We start from the raw sequence: 16,650 nt of genomic DNA, 5'->3' as shown, positions 1-16,650 counted from the left end.
CTCAGTTGAGATATATTCATCATATTGATTGCAATTTAAAGTAAAATGTTTCTTCAGTGTCTTTCAGGTTGGATGTGTTCAAATTCGCAAATGGATTTGAAACCCTTAACTTGACAAATTCAGATATGTTTTGGCACTTTAGAGCAATCCACCATTCCAGAGAGCACCTTATATATTCATAAGATTCTCACAGGGCATTTAATTCAGATATGAATAATAAAAGGAATAATTCATAACGTGATTCTTAGGTATTCAGATTTTGAACTTTGTCTTGAATGACTTTATTTTTATTCATATATTAGAGATAATATCTTGGAAACATACTTTCCATTATAATTGAACAACATTTACTTGTTAAAACTATGCTTTATAATACATTTCCCCCTTACAGAAATATTTAGTAATATATATTACATTCTTAATTATAAAAAATTTATGTTAACTCAATATCTTTTTATCACAGTGCTGGGCATTGAACCCAGGATTTTGCAGATGCTAGGGAAGCTCCCTACCACTGACTTATATATCCTTAGCCCAACTCAGTCTTTCAAAACCTTTTTTTTTCCTGGCAGTGATGAGCACCCCTCAGACTAAATGAGACTGGCTTAACTTCACTAATTTAAGGGGAAAAAATTAAAGTACCAAAGTAAGCACATACAATTCTCAGTCCCTTCCAAATGAATTGGAACATTAAGAATAACCTCTTTGTTATCAAGAACTATGTAATGTTTTGAACAACCAACAATAAAAATTAAAAAAAAAAAAAAAAAAAAAAAAGAATAACCTCTTTGAATTGAGTAATTCCAGCCTTCTATTCTTGCTGGTTTTGACAAGCTGCAGAGCTGATATTTATATGGCATTTGTTCGTTGGGGTGAAAGAGTGGAAAGAGGCTGTTTTAGTCAGCTTTGCATCACTGTGACCAATACCTGAGCAGAACAATTTAGAGGAGGAAAAGTTCATTTTGGCTTTTTGTTTCCAAGGTTCACTCCTTGGTTGACTGACTCCATAGCTCTGGGACCAAGGTTCCAGAACATCATGGTAGAAAGGGCATGGTGAAAGGATGCTCATTTCATGACAGTCAGGAATCACGGGAAAAACTGGGTGCCAGGAACAAAATATAAACCCCAAAGGCACACCCCCAGTGACCTGTTTTCTTTAGGTACACCCCACCTGCCTACAGTTACCTCCCAGTTAATCCATTAAAGTTTAATAGAGAGGGTCAGTCAACTCATAATCTATAATCATTTCACCTCTGAACATTCTTGCATTTGTTTTGAAGGTCACTTCATACCCAAAATATTACAGATAAACAGAAAGGTTTAATGGCAATTTTCTATTTCCTTCTACTGTTTTAAAAATAAAGATTTTCCTGTCTGACTGTTTAGCAAATTGAGAGTGGAAGAGAAGTTTTTCTTATAGTATTTTGTAGCCTAACATCACAAAAATCTCTGGAGCCCACTTAGATTACTTCTAATCCTCTGTCCTGGTTTCCTGGACCTTTAGTTTCCATCCCTGGTCTGTGGTACAATATTAGTGGCAGTTTCTTTTTATTCTCAAGTCTCTTAAAACTCCTCTTTTATCTACAAATACTTGATTGTATTTGCAATCCAGATCAGCTCATTCTTATTAAACCTGTTTGGAGATGCAGTTTTGCATGATGATTGTTGCTATATAGTGTCTGAAATATTAGGCAAATAAAAAACAAAAGTTTTTTGGTGATGGGGAAGAAATTAGGTTTAAGTGCATTTGTAGATGTTGCAGTTGATAATGGTGAAAGAATATTTTCTTAAACATGGAGGCTACAAATCTCACCTTTTTCCCTCATTGAGTTGACTCTCACAAGAAAAAAAGGTTGTTTACCATGGGACTTTTACTTCTGGGTAATATTCTTCAATCGAAACTAGGAAATTCACTGTACCTGAACCTTTTTTTCCTCCCCTGTGTAGCAATATAAACTTTTGCAACATTTACCTTTTGGACTAATTACTTAAAGACCACTTTTAAATACTATTACAGTTAATTGCTGCCAGAACATTAGGTAATTGTTATCTTGGTCCTTTCAGTTTTAGCTTCAGCCAGTAAGCTACCAGTTGTGTGCTGATGTTTCTTGTATACAGCATAATGTGTTTTCCTCAATAAAGAATTTTATTATAGAAAATAACTGTATAAATATTTTAAGATTGGCTTTTTAAGGACATACTTAAGTCTATCACTAGTGTTTATGTTCTAAATATAACAAATATATTTAAATAAATGTTTATATTTGTGATGACTTCATTAGATTGATGTGGCAAAACATTTGAACATTTTTTTTTAGTCACTCAATCTTCATGTGTTTTGTTTTATTCTTTATTAAAAGATACTCTTGCTTAACAGAATTTTGAAAAGCAGTTAGGTATAGCTAGTCTTCAGAAGTTTCTTAAACAATTTTTTTTTTCCTTTTAAAATTTTCATTTTAGGATTTCCCTGACTGGGGAGGGAGGATGTTTGAAATGATTTTTTTCCTCCCATACTGGGTATGTTTTCAGATTGTTGAAACTTTTGTAGGTATCTAGTTCAGAATTCATAAATAACACATTGAAATGCAGATAAATTTGCAGGCAAAACTATACCACCCTCATTTTCATTCTATAGTAAGTGTCCCTGGACTTTTTTTTTTTTTTTTTCTTACTCTTGGGCTGTTGCTTTTGCTTTTCTCTCTGAAATGCTCTTTCCACAGTCTTGACATAAGACTTTCAGTTAGAATGCCCTTCACCATTCAGGCTGAAGTGTTCTTCTCAGTCTGTTTTCTGTTTCATGTTGTCGCTCTTTCTCTTGAATTACTGTTCTGGATATTTATCATTACCTTAGCTATGTTGTTCATTTGTTTGGTCATTTTTCCTTGAAAATAGGGACTAAACATTTTTTTTTTTTTTTTACTACTATAAATGCTTACATGATCCCACATGCTCTGTAGATATCAAACTAAAAGAGGCAAACCAAATAATTTTTCATGCATATGGCTTTAATATAATTGTTGTATTCAGATAAACTTAGAAGTACTTGATTGTATTTGCAGTCCAAACTAGTTACTCCTTTTTCTGCAAGTTATTTAAAATTATTTGAAATAATTTATTGTTGTTCAAATGAATAGATGAAATACACCTTTGAAGTTAAAATGGTGGTGGATAACTTGAATTCACTTCACAAAATATTCCTGGCTATGGGATATTTATATACAAATGGGATAAAAATCTTTCACACATGAGGCACTTGAGAATGCCTGTGTACAACAACATTAAAATAAACATTGACTCGGGGCTGTGATGGCTCATTTGCCTATATATTTTCTCTTAAGGATCTATAAAAATATACCATAGATTGATATTATTCAAAAATACTTTTTTTGGAGTATGTATTAGGGTCAGTGAGTGTATTTTTTTAAAAAATAGAAGTTCAGACAACATAGAAACTATGTGCAGTTAATTGAAACATCATGGCAAAATAATTTATTTTAGATTCTGTTGCCTTATATTTTCAGTGCTCTGATCCTAATCAAACTCCAGATTTTAAAAATGACTTTAGGGTTTGAAGAACAGTACTGGGTACTGAGCTGGAAAATAGAAGACATGGAAATTGCTACTTTTGAATGCACTGTGTTATTTTAATCCAATTCTTTGGGGTGCTTTTCATTTCCCTCTCCCCTGTTTTACCCTTTCTTTTTGGAAAAGATGTCTGTGGAGTGTAAGTAAAGGCCTAATATTCAAATGGATGGATGTTCTTTTTTATTTATTTCCTATAGCTCCTGAGTATTGGTGTTCCATTGCTTACTTTGAGATGGATGTTCAGGTAGGAGAGACATTTAAAGTTCCTTCAAGCTGCCCTATTGTAACTGTTGATGGATATGTGGATCCTTCTGGAGGAGATCGCTTTTGCTTGGGTCAACTCTCCAATGTCCACAGGACAGAAGCCATTGAAAGAGCGAGGTATTGATTGTATAGTTCCATAGTTATTTTAAAAAATTGAGCATAGTACATTTGTCTTTTTAAAAATGTTTATTTTATTTATTTACTTATTTATTTTTATGTGGTGCTAAGAATTGAACCCAGTGCCTCTACCTGCTAGGCAAGTGCTCTACCACTGAGCTTCAACTCCAGCCCCATACATTATCTTTTGAGATAATGTTTATTTCTTTATTTATATTTAATGAAGATGGAAAAATATTATCTTAAATTCTGAATTTTTAAGTATTCCATTTTAATTTTTGATGTTTGTTTAATATGTAAGGATAAAAGATAGGTTTCTATTAAATGCTAGACCTTTGAAAACTAGATTCCAAATTTCAATTTCTTTGATAATGTATTATTTTCTCCAAATCTATTGAGAGGAAATAATATATCATGAGAATAGATATTTCTGAAGGTTATGAAAAATCGAAAAATTGGTAATAAAAGGGAAATGGTTAAGTAGTTTATGATAAACCTATTTTTATGTAATCATTACAATTTTTTTAATCATTAAAATGTTTATATAATGAAACAGAAAAGATAATGTGAAAATGCATAGTTTGGGCTATTTGATCTCACCTGTTAAAGGATATGTGTGTGTATGCACATGATCTTGGTTTTACATTTGCTATCTAACTTTGGCAAGTTACTCTCTATACTAATACTGGCTGATAGAATTTTTCTGTGATGTAGGAAATGATTTATATCTGCATTGTCCAATTCAGTAGCCAGTAGCCACATGTAGCTTTTGAGTGCTTAAAATATGGCTTGTACAAAGGTGGCACACACCTGTAATATTAGTGGCTTGGGAGGATGAGGCAGGAGGATCTCAAGTTCAAGGCCAGCCTCAGCAACTTCGTTAGGCCCTATCAACTTAGTGAGGCCTGTCTCAAAAAATAAAAAGGGCTGGGGATGTGACTCAGTGGTTAAATGCCTCTGAGTTCAGTTCCTGGTGCCAAAAAAAAAAAAGGCTCATGTGATTAACTGAATTTTTTGTTGTTGGACAGTGTAACTCATAAGATATAGAAATTATAGTATGTACCTTATTTAGTTGTGAAGGTTAAATTATAATTCATGTTAAGTGTTCCTGACACATAGCAAGCACTATGTATATTTTTATTATATATAAATAGGAAAAGAAGAAAGAAATATAAAAAAGTTAACCATGGTTACCTTTTGATAATGGTGTTGTATTATGTCCTTTCTTTATTCTTTTTAATTTTTCAATATTGAATATGCAGTATAATCTGAACTAAAATTTATTTGTGAATACTTAAGATATAATGTTTGTCTTTCTAGGTTGCACATAGGCAAAGGTGTGCAGTTGGAATGTAAAGGTGAAGGTGACGTTTGGGTCAGGTGCCTTAGTGACCATGCAGTCTTTGTACAGAGTTACTACTTAGACAGAGAAGCTGGACGTGCACCTGGAGATGCTGTTCATAAGATCTACCCAAGTGCATATATAAAGGTTAGTTGCAATTTACTTTGAATATTTTAGGCTACAAACCTTTTTGTTGCTTAAAGAATTGAAGTGGAGGTGAGAGGAATAGAAAAATGTCTTACATCAATACATAATAAAAACTTGTACCAGGTGCAGTGGCGTATACCTGTAAAGCCAGCTGCCTGTAATCCTAGAAGCTCTGGAGGTTGAGATAGGAGGATCATGAGTTCAAAGACAGCCTTAGCAAATTAGCAAGGCTCTAACAACTCAGTGAGTCAAATATAAAAAAAGGAGTGGTGATGTGGCTCAGTGGTTAAGCACCCCTGGGTTCAATCCCTGGTACAAAAAAAAAAAAAAAAAAATTGTGGGTTTTGTGGGTGTATTTGTGAAAACACCTTTCATGGAGGTGTTTATTGATATATCAGTTATATCTAGTTTCATGGCTTGCCTTTGTGTCTTTCTCTTTTTTTAACAGATTTGTTAAAATTTTTTGGAGTAACATAGACTTGAAAATATTGAATGAAACCTCCAAACTTATATTCCTTTGGCATGGAAATTGGCAAAAATCCAGACTGCAATTTCAGGGTTTTTTGTTGTTTTTTTTTTGTAGTGGGGATTTAACCCAGGGGTGCTTTACCACTAAGTCAAATTCACAGTCCTTTTATTTTTTATTTTGAGATATGGTCTCACTAAGTTGCTGAGGCTAGTCTTGAATTTGTGATCCTCTAGCCTCAGTCTCTCAAGTCACTGGGATTATAGGTGTGCACCACAACACCTGGCATTTAAAAAAAAATGTTTATTTTTAGTTGTAGTTGGATGCAATACCTTTATTTTATTTATTTTTATGTGGTGCTGAGGATCAAACCCAGGGCCTTCACACATGCTAGGCAAGTGCTCTACTGCTGCCACAACCCCAGCCCCTGGCATTTTTTTTTTTTTTTTTTTAATGGGACTCGGGTTGAACACAGGATCTTGTGCAAGCTAGGCAAGTTCTCTTCCACTAAGCTACACTACCAGCCTAGACTTTCTTCTTGGCCAATATTTGGGATTTTATGGAAGGGAATTCTAAAATCAAATGCTTTTCAAATCAAGACCCTGAGAAACCTGAGATGTTTTTCACTGCTCATTACAAATTACATATTCAACTCAGTTTTGTTTATAACATACACTGTTCTTAGATGAGAAAAATAGTTGTGATTATGCCAAATACATTTTTAATTTCAGACTTTTCAGTCATCCTGAACATCTTTGTTATCAGCTATTGTACATTAGTGGAATTAACTGTATCTTATGACTTATTTCTAGGAGGTTGCATAAGATACAAATATTATAATTAGATATAGAAACTATGAAAATGGAAGTGCTTAATTACCTTACAGTGGTGAACCTAATATACCATTTTTGGTTATGGTTCAGTTAAAGGATATTGTCTTTTTTTTTTTTTTAATGTGAAACTTTCAAACATAGCAAATACAGAGAAAATAACAAACCTCATGTACCTATCATCTGCTTTCAACAATTACTAACATTTTACCAATCTTTGTTTACCCATGTAATTTCCCCACCCTTATCCTCCTGGAGTAATTTAAAACCAATTCCAAGATTATTTGAGTTGGCTTATAGAGTAATTCCATATGAATTTCTAATTCATGAAGACTTCTAAAAACATAATCACAATGTTGTTTTTAATGAACAAAATTTACTATGATTCCCTGTTAAAATTTTTGACAATAGAGAATCAGTTATAGTTTTGGTATATTAAAACAATAGAATAGAATAATAAAATATTGTTATATTTATTGATAGGATATTCAGGGCATATAAAAGTTGGTTCTTAACATATAAATAGTGTATGATCACATTTTTGTCTGCAAAATGTCCTACCAGGAACTATCTCTGGGAGTTACTTTGTTTTTTTCTAATTTTTCTACAAGGAATTTTTATATTTGATTATATGTCCCTTGTTAGTATTTTTAATGCTTTGTGTTTCTTTATATACTTTGTAGCCCATTTTGTATTTGTTGGCAAGTTTTGTTTTGAAAGAAATAATTCAATTTGTATTATTTCCTGTGTAATTGCTTTTACTCATAGGGCAATTTTGCCTGGCATCTGGCATCCACATTTCAGAATCAAATCTTATAATCACAAGGTAGGGGGACTTTGAAGAAATTGCATTCCAATCCCCAGATATGCTCAGGGCCTAATTCTCATTGTGTAGGTTTCTCTGATACTTAACCTCTGCTATGGGCAATTATTTTTTTCCTATGTGCATTTCTACCAGCACTTGGTTGATGGGCAGGTGGCTAGTTGTAGCCCTCAGAGTGCTTGGCTATTGTCCCTTTCCATATTACTCCAAGAAGGTGAATTCCTGTCTTTTACCTCTGCTTATGGTCTTGTTATCCCTAGTGCCTTTGTCTTTAGTCTCTGATCTTCACTGTGGGTTTTATCTGTGGGTTTTTTCTGCTTTATGTCTATTCCAAATATTACTGCTATATGAACATTTGTTTTTAAGTTTTTGGGTGAATGTATATTTTCATTTTGTTGAACATGTACCTAGAAGTAGAATTGCTTTATTGTAAGGTGACTGTGTATTTACCAAACTCTTTTCTAAAGTGATTGTCATTTAACATTTTCACTAACAATATATGAGGGTGTCAGTTTCTCCACATTCTCATTAACACTTGTATATATTTTTTGATTTAGCCTTCTAAAGGATGTGAAGCAGTGTCTCAGTGTGATTTTGATTTACATTTCCCCAGTGGGTAATAATGTTAAGCATCTCTGTGTACTGTTGGCCATTTGTATATCTTTGGAGAAATGTCTGTTCAAATCTTTTGACCATTTTTCAACTGGGTTCTTTTTATTGAGTTCTAAGAGTTCTTTTTATATTCTGAGTACTAGTCCCTGTCAATACATGATTTGCAAGTATTTTCTTCCATCCTTTGGGTTGTCTTTTCATTTTCTTTCCCTTCCTCCCTTCTTTCCTTTCTTTCTTTTTTTATTTGTATGCGGTACTGAGAATCAAACCCAGTACTTCACACATGCTAGACAAGTGCTCTACTACGGAGCCACAACCCCAGCCCTCCTTTCTTTCTTAACAGTAAACTTGTATTATCTCATATATTTCTCTGGGTCACAGGTGGAGGTAACTTAGCTGGGTATTTCTGGGTCAGGATCTCTCATAAGACTGCAAACAAGGTATCAGCTAGAATTAGAGTAGTTTTAAGACCTGATATAAGCCATAGAAATTAATACTTTGCCTTGTAGGCCTCTCTGTAGTGCTGCTGAGCACATGGCAGCTGACTTTCCCTGGACCAAGGCTCCGAGTGAATGAGAGACAGGGTGAACAAGAAAGATGCCACATTTTTATTTTTTTAAGTAATCAAATCTCATGATTAACATTCCATCACTTTTGCGCATTCTTTTTATCAGAATCAAGTCACCAGGTTCAGCCCACATTTAGGGAAAGACTTGTATTATGCAAGCATGTGAATGCCAAGAGATGAGAATCTTTGGGATTCATCTACCACATGTCCTCTGGCTCTTAGTGGTTCATGTTCCTCTCACATGCAAAATGGGCTCACCTTCTCTCATAGTTCTCCAAGTTTCATCCCATTACAATCAGAATATGCTAGGTTGTAAGGCAGTATTATCAGTTCTAAAATTTTGGTGACTTCAAATAGCATAGTTCTATTTCTCAATCATACTGCCTATCATGTATTGGGTAAGGATTCTTCCCATGTTGTCCTCACTCCGGAAGTCTCCAGCATTACTGAGCCTGGAGGAAAGAGAGAGCAAATTAATCACTGGCTAGTAAAGGCTTCTACATGGGCATGATGTATCTTACTTCTCATATCATATGCCTGCATAATTTCAAAGACACAAGGAAGTTCAAAGCTTTAAATGAAATAAATGTTTGACTTTTCTTTTCTCTTTATTGGCATTAAAATATTTTATATTCTGAGTACTAGTTCCTATCAATACATGATTTGCAAGTATTTAAACCCCTTGGAGGTTTAAAGGACATTAATAGCTGCAGTGGGGAGCTTTTGAGCCTATTACTTCTGACTAAGGTTGTTCAATGCCCTCCTTCTCTTACCAAAAAACTGCCAGTGAAAGCCGAATTATGGGAAAAGATCTGGAAAGCTGACTGGGGGACCAGGCTGTCTTACAAAGATTGTCCCTTTTCTAGTTCCTTAGGAATTCAACAAGTCAGTCTGTGGTTCAGTGTGGTTTTTATATTCCAGGTTTAACATTAGGTTTAGGTGTTTTGGTCTGAAGGAGCAGCTGCTACCAGTATCTTGCTGATTTCTTTGTTGATGTCAAAAGTGCAAATGGAGAAATCCTTTCACTTTCTTAATAATCTGATTTGTAGCACCAAAATTTTTTTAATTTTTAGTTTTGTTATAGTTCAGTTCTATTTTGGTTGCTTTTGATGTCATATTTAAGAAAGTATTATCTAAATAAGGTTTGATGAAAAATCAGTTCATAATTATTAGCCCATAAATGTAAAAGTGTATTTCTGGACTCTCATCTTTGTTTCATTGATCTATATGTCTAGCCTTATGCCAGGAGTGCTGTATCTTATTACTTAGATTTGTAATAACTTTTGAAATTGGGAAACATGAATTCTTTCTTCAGATTGTTTGGTTACTCCCAGTACATTGTACTTCTATCTATATTATGATTGGCCTAGAAAGGGTATCTATTTTTAATAGTTTTTCTGTTCTAAAGTTTTTAGAGCAGAAAGAATAGGGGCTTTTATATTCCTACGCATCCATCTTGATTGGAAGTCTCTGGATTATTCATGTAATTTTAAGTAAGTGGCAGGGAACTACAATATTGAGCATCTACTGTGTGCCAAACAGTATTTATGAACTTACCAGATATGGAGTAGTATTTAAAATAATTGAGCTTAAGTAATGCAGAGTCTTGCATAATTAATTTATTTGTCAAAAAGGCTTTGAATGAAATAAATATTTGACTTTTCTTTTAGGTGGCCTTGTTCTTTTACTTTCAAAAATAAAGTCTGTATTGCTTTAGCACTGGGAAATCTGGTTTTCATGAGCTGTATTGAGATGTGAGCCATAATTTACATGCCATATACATCATCTATTTGAAGTTTATGATTTGATCATTTTTAGCATATTCACAGAATTTTGCAACCATCACCACAAAGTTACATTTCCTCACCCCAGAAAGAGACTCCATGTTCTTTAGCTGTCACCCCCCAGGCCTCATTCCCCATCATTCCAGACAATCACTAATCTTTCTTTTCTTTTTCTTTTTTTTTTTTTTTAGTTGTAGATTAATACAATACCTTTACTTTATTTATATATGGTACAGAGGATTGAACCCAGTGTCTCACATGTGTGAGGCAAGTGTTCTACCACTGAACTACAACCTCAGCCCCAATCATTAGTCTTTCTATATTCTATCCAGGACATTACATATAAATGGATTAATAAAATGTCTTTTTTGGCTTTCATCTTTCACTAGGCATAATGTCTCAAGCTTCATATATATATTATATATATATAATATATATATATGATATATGATATATGTGTATATATATATTATTTATTTTTATAGTTGAATAATTCCATTTTGTTTATCTACCATTTGATGGACGTGTATTTCTACTTTCTGGCTATATTATAACTGAAACTGCTTATGGACTTTTTTGTGCAAATATATGCATGATCATGTGTTCTTCTTTGTCTTGGGAATATACCTAAGAGCGGCACTACTAGATCATAAGGTATGTGTGATTTTTTGAGGATCTGCTAGACTGTTTTCCAAAACGGCTACACCATTTTAAATTCCCACAAACAGTGTGTGAAGGTTCCAGTTTTTAAATATTTTTTTATTTTCTCATTTTTTATTGGTGCATTATAGTTGTACATATTAAGGAATTTATTGTTACATATTGTCACACATAAATTTCCTTTGCTCATAAATGAATACATGACTAGTATTAAGTCCACATTATGTAAAAACACAAGAACGAGATCCTAATTGGAATGGATTTTCTCCATGTATGTATGTCAAAATATGCCAGGCGCAGTGGCGTATCCCGGTGGCTTGGGAGCCTGAGTCAGGAGGATCGTGAGTTCAAGGCCAGCCTCAGCAAAAGTGAGGCACTAAGCAACTCATTGAGACCCTGTCTCTAAATAAAATACAAATTAGGGCTGGGGATGTGGCTCAGCGGTCAAGTGCCCAAGTTCAATCTCCAAATATACTCAAACTGTCATATATATCTAACTTTATTTTATTTAATATGGTGATGAGGATCAAACCCAGTGCCTCGCACGTGCGAGGTAAAAAACTACTATATCGCTGAGCCACAACCCTAGCCCCCCCGTCATGTATATCTAAAAACAACAAATTTTAAAAAATAGTCCTTTATCAGTAAATCAGCAATGCCTTTGGGAAATATTTTCTTCCTAACTGTGGCTTGTCTTCTCATTCTTTTGACATTGCCTCACACAGAGCAGAAGTTAATGTTAATGAAGTACAGGCTATCAAATGCTTTTCTTGAATCATATCACTGAAGTTATATCTAAAAAGTCACCACCAAGGTCATTTAGGTTTTCTCTTATTACCTTATAGGAGTTTTAGAGTTTGTATTTTAAATGTAATTCTCTATAACCACTTTTTCTTTTTTATAAACATCACTAATCAAATACTGTACACATGTAATATTATTTGGGAGTAGAGAATAAAACTTACATATAAATCTTTTTGGTTCAAATGTGTTCTCAACATTCCCCTACCATGAAATCATTAAAAATACAAAGAAATCACCACAGACAGGAGGCACAGGGTCTTATGGAGAAAATCCATTCCAATTGGGATCTCGTTCTTGTGTTTTTACATAATGTGGACTTAATACTAGTCATGTATTCATTTATGAGCAAAGGAAATTTATGTGTGACAAATTCTACTGTCTTCCCTGTTTTTCAAAATATACAAATTCTTAAAATTCAACAATAGGGAAACAAAAAAACTTGATTAAAACATGAGCAAAACACCCGAACAGATGTCTCACTGAAAAAGTTACACTGATGGCAAGCAAGCATCTGAAAAGATGTTTAACATCATATGTCATTATGAAATTGAAAGTCATATGAGGGCTGGGGATGTGGCTCAAGTGGTAGCACACTTGTCTGGCATGCGCGGGGTGCTGGGTTCGATCCTCAGCACCATATACAAATAGAATAAAGATGTTGTGTCCACCGATAACTGAAAATTAAAAAATTAAAAAATCCTCTCTCTCTCTCTTAAAAAAAAGTCATGAAATACCACTGCATGCTAATTAGAAAGGCCAACATATAATATCAAATGCTGGTGAGATCATGGGACTCTGATTTGTTGCTAGTAAGAATGCAAAATGGCATAGTCATTTTGGTAAATGGTGTAGCAGTTTCTTATAAAACTAAACATATTCCTACTCTACAATCTGGCAGTCACATTTCTTGGCATTTACTCAAATCAAAAACTTAAGTCCACACAAAAACCATAACCTTTTTCATAGTTGACAAAACTTGAAAGCAACCAGGATGTTCTTCAGTAAGTGAATATATAAACTGTAGTACATCAGACAATGAGCTATTAATCAATGTTAAAAAGAAGTGAGCTATCAGGCACTGAAAAGACACGGAGGAATTGCATACTATATGATTCCAACCAGATGATATTCTGGAAAAGACAAACTATTGAGATAGTAAGAAGATCAGTTATTAGAGGATAGTGGGGAGGCAGGAATGAATATAGACAGGAAATAGAGAATTTTTAGTACTGTGAAAGTGTGTGATAAACTATGATAATGGATACACATCATTATAAGTTGGTGCAAACCCACAGAATGTACAATACCAAGAGTGAGCCCTTATGTTGTGACTGTGGACTTTGGGCGAATAATGTGTCACTCTAGATTGATTTATTCTAACAAGTGTGCCACTGTGGTGGGGATGTCATTAGTTGGGGAGGTTTATGTGTGTGATGGCAGGGACTCTGTAGATAAACTAGTGAATAAGGTAGTTTAATGAAATCCAGAACACAAAACCCAGATGAAGTATTTAATATTTTATATTTCCTTTACTTGATCTTTTTTTTTTCTTTGAAAGAAGAATTTGAAAACAAGCCTTAGTTATCATGTTATTCTACTCCTACATACTAGAATAGGCATTTTTTAAAAAATATATGGGTGTTTTCTCTTTTATTTTCCCCCAGGTTGAGGACTGAATTCAGGGTCTTGCACTTGAAATCCCCAACCCTGCCAGGCGTGGTGGCACCTGCCTATAATCCCACCTGTAATCCCAGCAATTTGGGAGGCTGAGGCAGGAGGCTCAAAGCCAGTTCAAAGTTCAAAGCCAGCCTCAGCAATTTAGCGAGGCACTAAGCAACTTAGTTGAGACCCTGTCTCCAAATAAAATATAATAAAAAGGGCTGGGGATGTGGCTCAGTGGTAAGGCATCCCTGGGTTCAATCCCTGGGTTAAATCCCTAGTTCAGGGGTGGGGGTGGGGGAAATAAAACCCTAACCCTGATGTTTCTTATGTAGTGACAATGCTGTTTGTTAGACTCCTTCAAATAGCAAGAATGTTAAGTGCTCAGTTTTGTTCTGAATCTAAAACTACTCTAAAAGTAGTTTATTAATTTTCTTCTTTCTTAAAGTGTTTATGTATCTATTCAGCTCTTAAGATGTTTATGCCTGCTTTGTGCCATGCTAGGTAACATGCCTTCTAATGGTCATAGCCCAGTAGAAAAGTTCACAATCTAATGAAATCTTGAGAAAGTCCTGCTTTTTACTGGGGGCATTGTGAGATTTCTCATTTCTAGAACCCAACTTTATCATGATCTCTGTTTTGAAGTTTTTTTTAGGACTTTGTAGGTTTGTCAGGTAATACATGTATATTTGAAAAATTCGTATCTCTTTAAAGAATAGGATAGTCCTAAGTTTTGTATTTCATTGATACTAATCAAGAAAGACTTTGATAAGATAGATATTGAATAGAAAAATAAATAGGAATATGATTGCTACTTGGAGAGGATTTACTATTGTATATTGTTATGGTTTATGTAAATACTATGGTTGAAGACCATCAGAACTTGTTCAAGCATTTCAAAATTTATGGTTTGGGTTCTAAAGCTGTTGTCTATCACCAAATAGTAAGTTATGCATTCAGTTTCTTTTATTTTAATCATAATTAAGTTTGCTTCTATGCAGCTCATTTAGCTGCATACCAGATAAATTTTTTTAATATTTAGTTTTTAGTTCTAGTTGGACACAATACCTTTATTTTATCTATTTATTTTTTATGTGGTGCTGAGGTTCCAACCCAGGGTCTCGCACGAGTGCTCTACCGCTGAGTCACAACCCCAGCCCACCAGAGAATTTTTAAACAACTGGTTGACTTTTGAATAGGGAATGTGACTACATGGTTTCAGAGATTAAATTGATTTAAAAAATGGTTGACATTGAGCAGCCTTGCTTCTACCCTCCACCTCATCTTCTTTTCCTAGATGACAGCTTTTGTGTAATCTTCTAGTGCTTTTTAAACTTGCAAATAAATGTATTATTTTAGGATGTTGGCTTTTTCCTAGAAAGAGTGATATGAACTATTATCCATAATTTGTTGTGTATTGAAAGGACATGTTAATATTTTCATGATAAAAGTGACATCAGTCCCTTTCTTACTATGCCAGTCCTTGGCTTCCTTGAAAGAGAACACTGGAATTACTGGTCAGCCAGCTCCTCCTTAACACATACCGAAAGATGGCTACTGGTGAGGCCAAGAACAAAATAATAAGTAACATTTATTGACAGTTTACTCTGCCAAGTTTACAGTAACCCTATGAAAGTATGTACACTTAGTACTCATTTTACAGATAAGAAAATTGAGGAGGCTCCAGAGAGGTTAAAAAACTTAACATGTATAATAAGCAGATATCAGGGATGGGATTCAAAGCTTTTTTTTTTCCTTTTAAAATCATAAATATTTTCAAACATATAAACTAGTTCAATGAACTCCAGAAATGATAAAGAATGGGAACAAAAGATGTTGACCAGGAGACTATAGCCATCAACTCCAACCTAGAGACAACTCATCAATTTGATTATGAAGAGGGGGTAATTTCACAGATAGATGGCTTTTCACAAGGACAGTACAGCAGACCCACACTTAACTAGGTAAAGGATGCTGAAGTTTGTGGCAGCCAGATTCCTGATAGTAAAATGTTCCTCTTGGTGAGTTCTAAGCCAACCTTCCTAACTAGTGTTATTCCAGTTATAATCTATATAGAAATTAAAATTTTTAGTTAAATCTCATCTAGTGGGAGGTAAAATGAAGCTGTGAATTTTCAATAACTTACTCATTGGATTTTGATGTATTAAATCTTTTCCAATGGGTTCATAACATTAAACAGATTTTTTTTTTTTTTTTGAAAGGTCTTTGATTTGCGTCAGTGTCATCGACAGATGCAGCAGCAGGCAGCCACTGCACAAGCTGCAGCAGCTGCCCAGGCAGCAGCCGTGGCAGGAAACATCCCTGGTCCTGGATCAGTAGGTGGCATAGCTCCAGCTATCAGTAAGTATACTCTTGATTTTTTTTTTTTTTTTAATATAATAGTGGCATTTTATCTTGATTCACTCAGTTGATCAGTTCCCTTAAGCAGTAATAGAAATTTTTTTTTTCCCCTGGGATGATAATAGTTGCCCTTGTCTAGGATAGAGCCATTTGTGTTCTTTTTGTATCAAAAGGGAATTTGGGATAAAGGGGGCTATTATTATATTCTTCTGTCTCCCCCTTTTTATTGATGTTTTTTATGATTTCTGCCTCACCAGTCAGGGTGGGTTATAATCATTGAAATGCTTGGCATTATTCTACTAAGAAAAGCATATTTCAATTTCAGAATTGGACACCTCTGATTTTTTTTTTTTTAAAGTATGCTAAGCATGGAGAGAAAACTGAGTGAGGGTGGTATTTTGATAACTTGTAGACTTTTTTTTAATTTTAGGGTAAAATTGAACTGTGTGCCAGGTTTCACACTGATGGGGAATTTTTTACTGCAGAGTTAAACTCCTGACTATAGACTTTTATGATGGAAACACGTGGCACCCATCTTCCACGTCTGAAGGCATAACTAGTGATTCATTCAACCCCTGTTCTTAACCTCTTCAGTGTGGTAAGCAAATCACACTGGCTAAGAAAACTG

At 34.3% G+C, this 16,650-nt stretch overlaps 1 protein-coding gene across 2 annotated transcripts in view; it reads left to right on the top strand.

Annotated features, from left to right (window-relative positions):
- The window catches only part of Smad4 (SMAD family member 4), a 54,215-nt gene that overhangs the window by 30,290 nt on the left and 7,275 nt on the right, over nt 1–16,650 (top strand). The window contains exons 9-12 of one of the 2 annotated variants that reach the window (XR_011704797.1): nt 3,783–3,966; nt 5,287–5,455; nt 15,884–16,022; nt 16,508–16,620. Coding sequence is in view for 1 of the 2 variants with exons in the window: in XM_027949035.2 (XP_027804836.1) it covers nt 3,783–3,966; nt 5,287–5,455; nt 15,884–16,022 (492 nt within the window). In the remaining variant the exon portion in view is untranslated. The remainder of the gene's footprint in view (nt 1–3,782; nt 3,967–5,286; nt 5,456–15,883; nt 16,023–16,507; nt 16,621–16,650) is intronic. The other variant, XM_027949035.2, reaches the window with a different exon arrangement.

This window comes from Marmota flaviventris, chromosome 16 (genome assembly GCF_047511675.1).
Source record: "Marmota flaviventris isolate mMarFla1 chromosome 16, mMarFla1.hap1, whole genome shotgun sequence".
In the NCBI taxonomy this organism is placed as follows: domain Eukaryota; kingdom Metazoa; phylum Chordata; class Mammalia; order Rodentia; family Sciuridae; genus Marmota; species Marmota flaviventris.
This window is presented reverse-complemented; position numbering and strand designations above follow the sequence as displayed.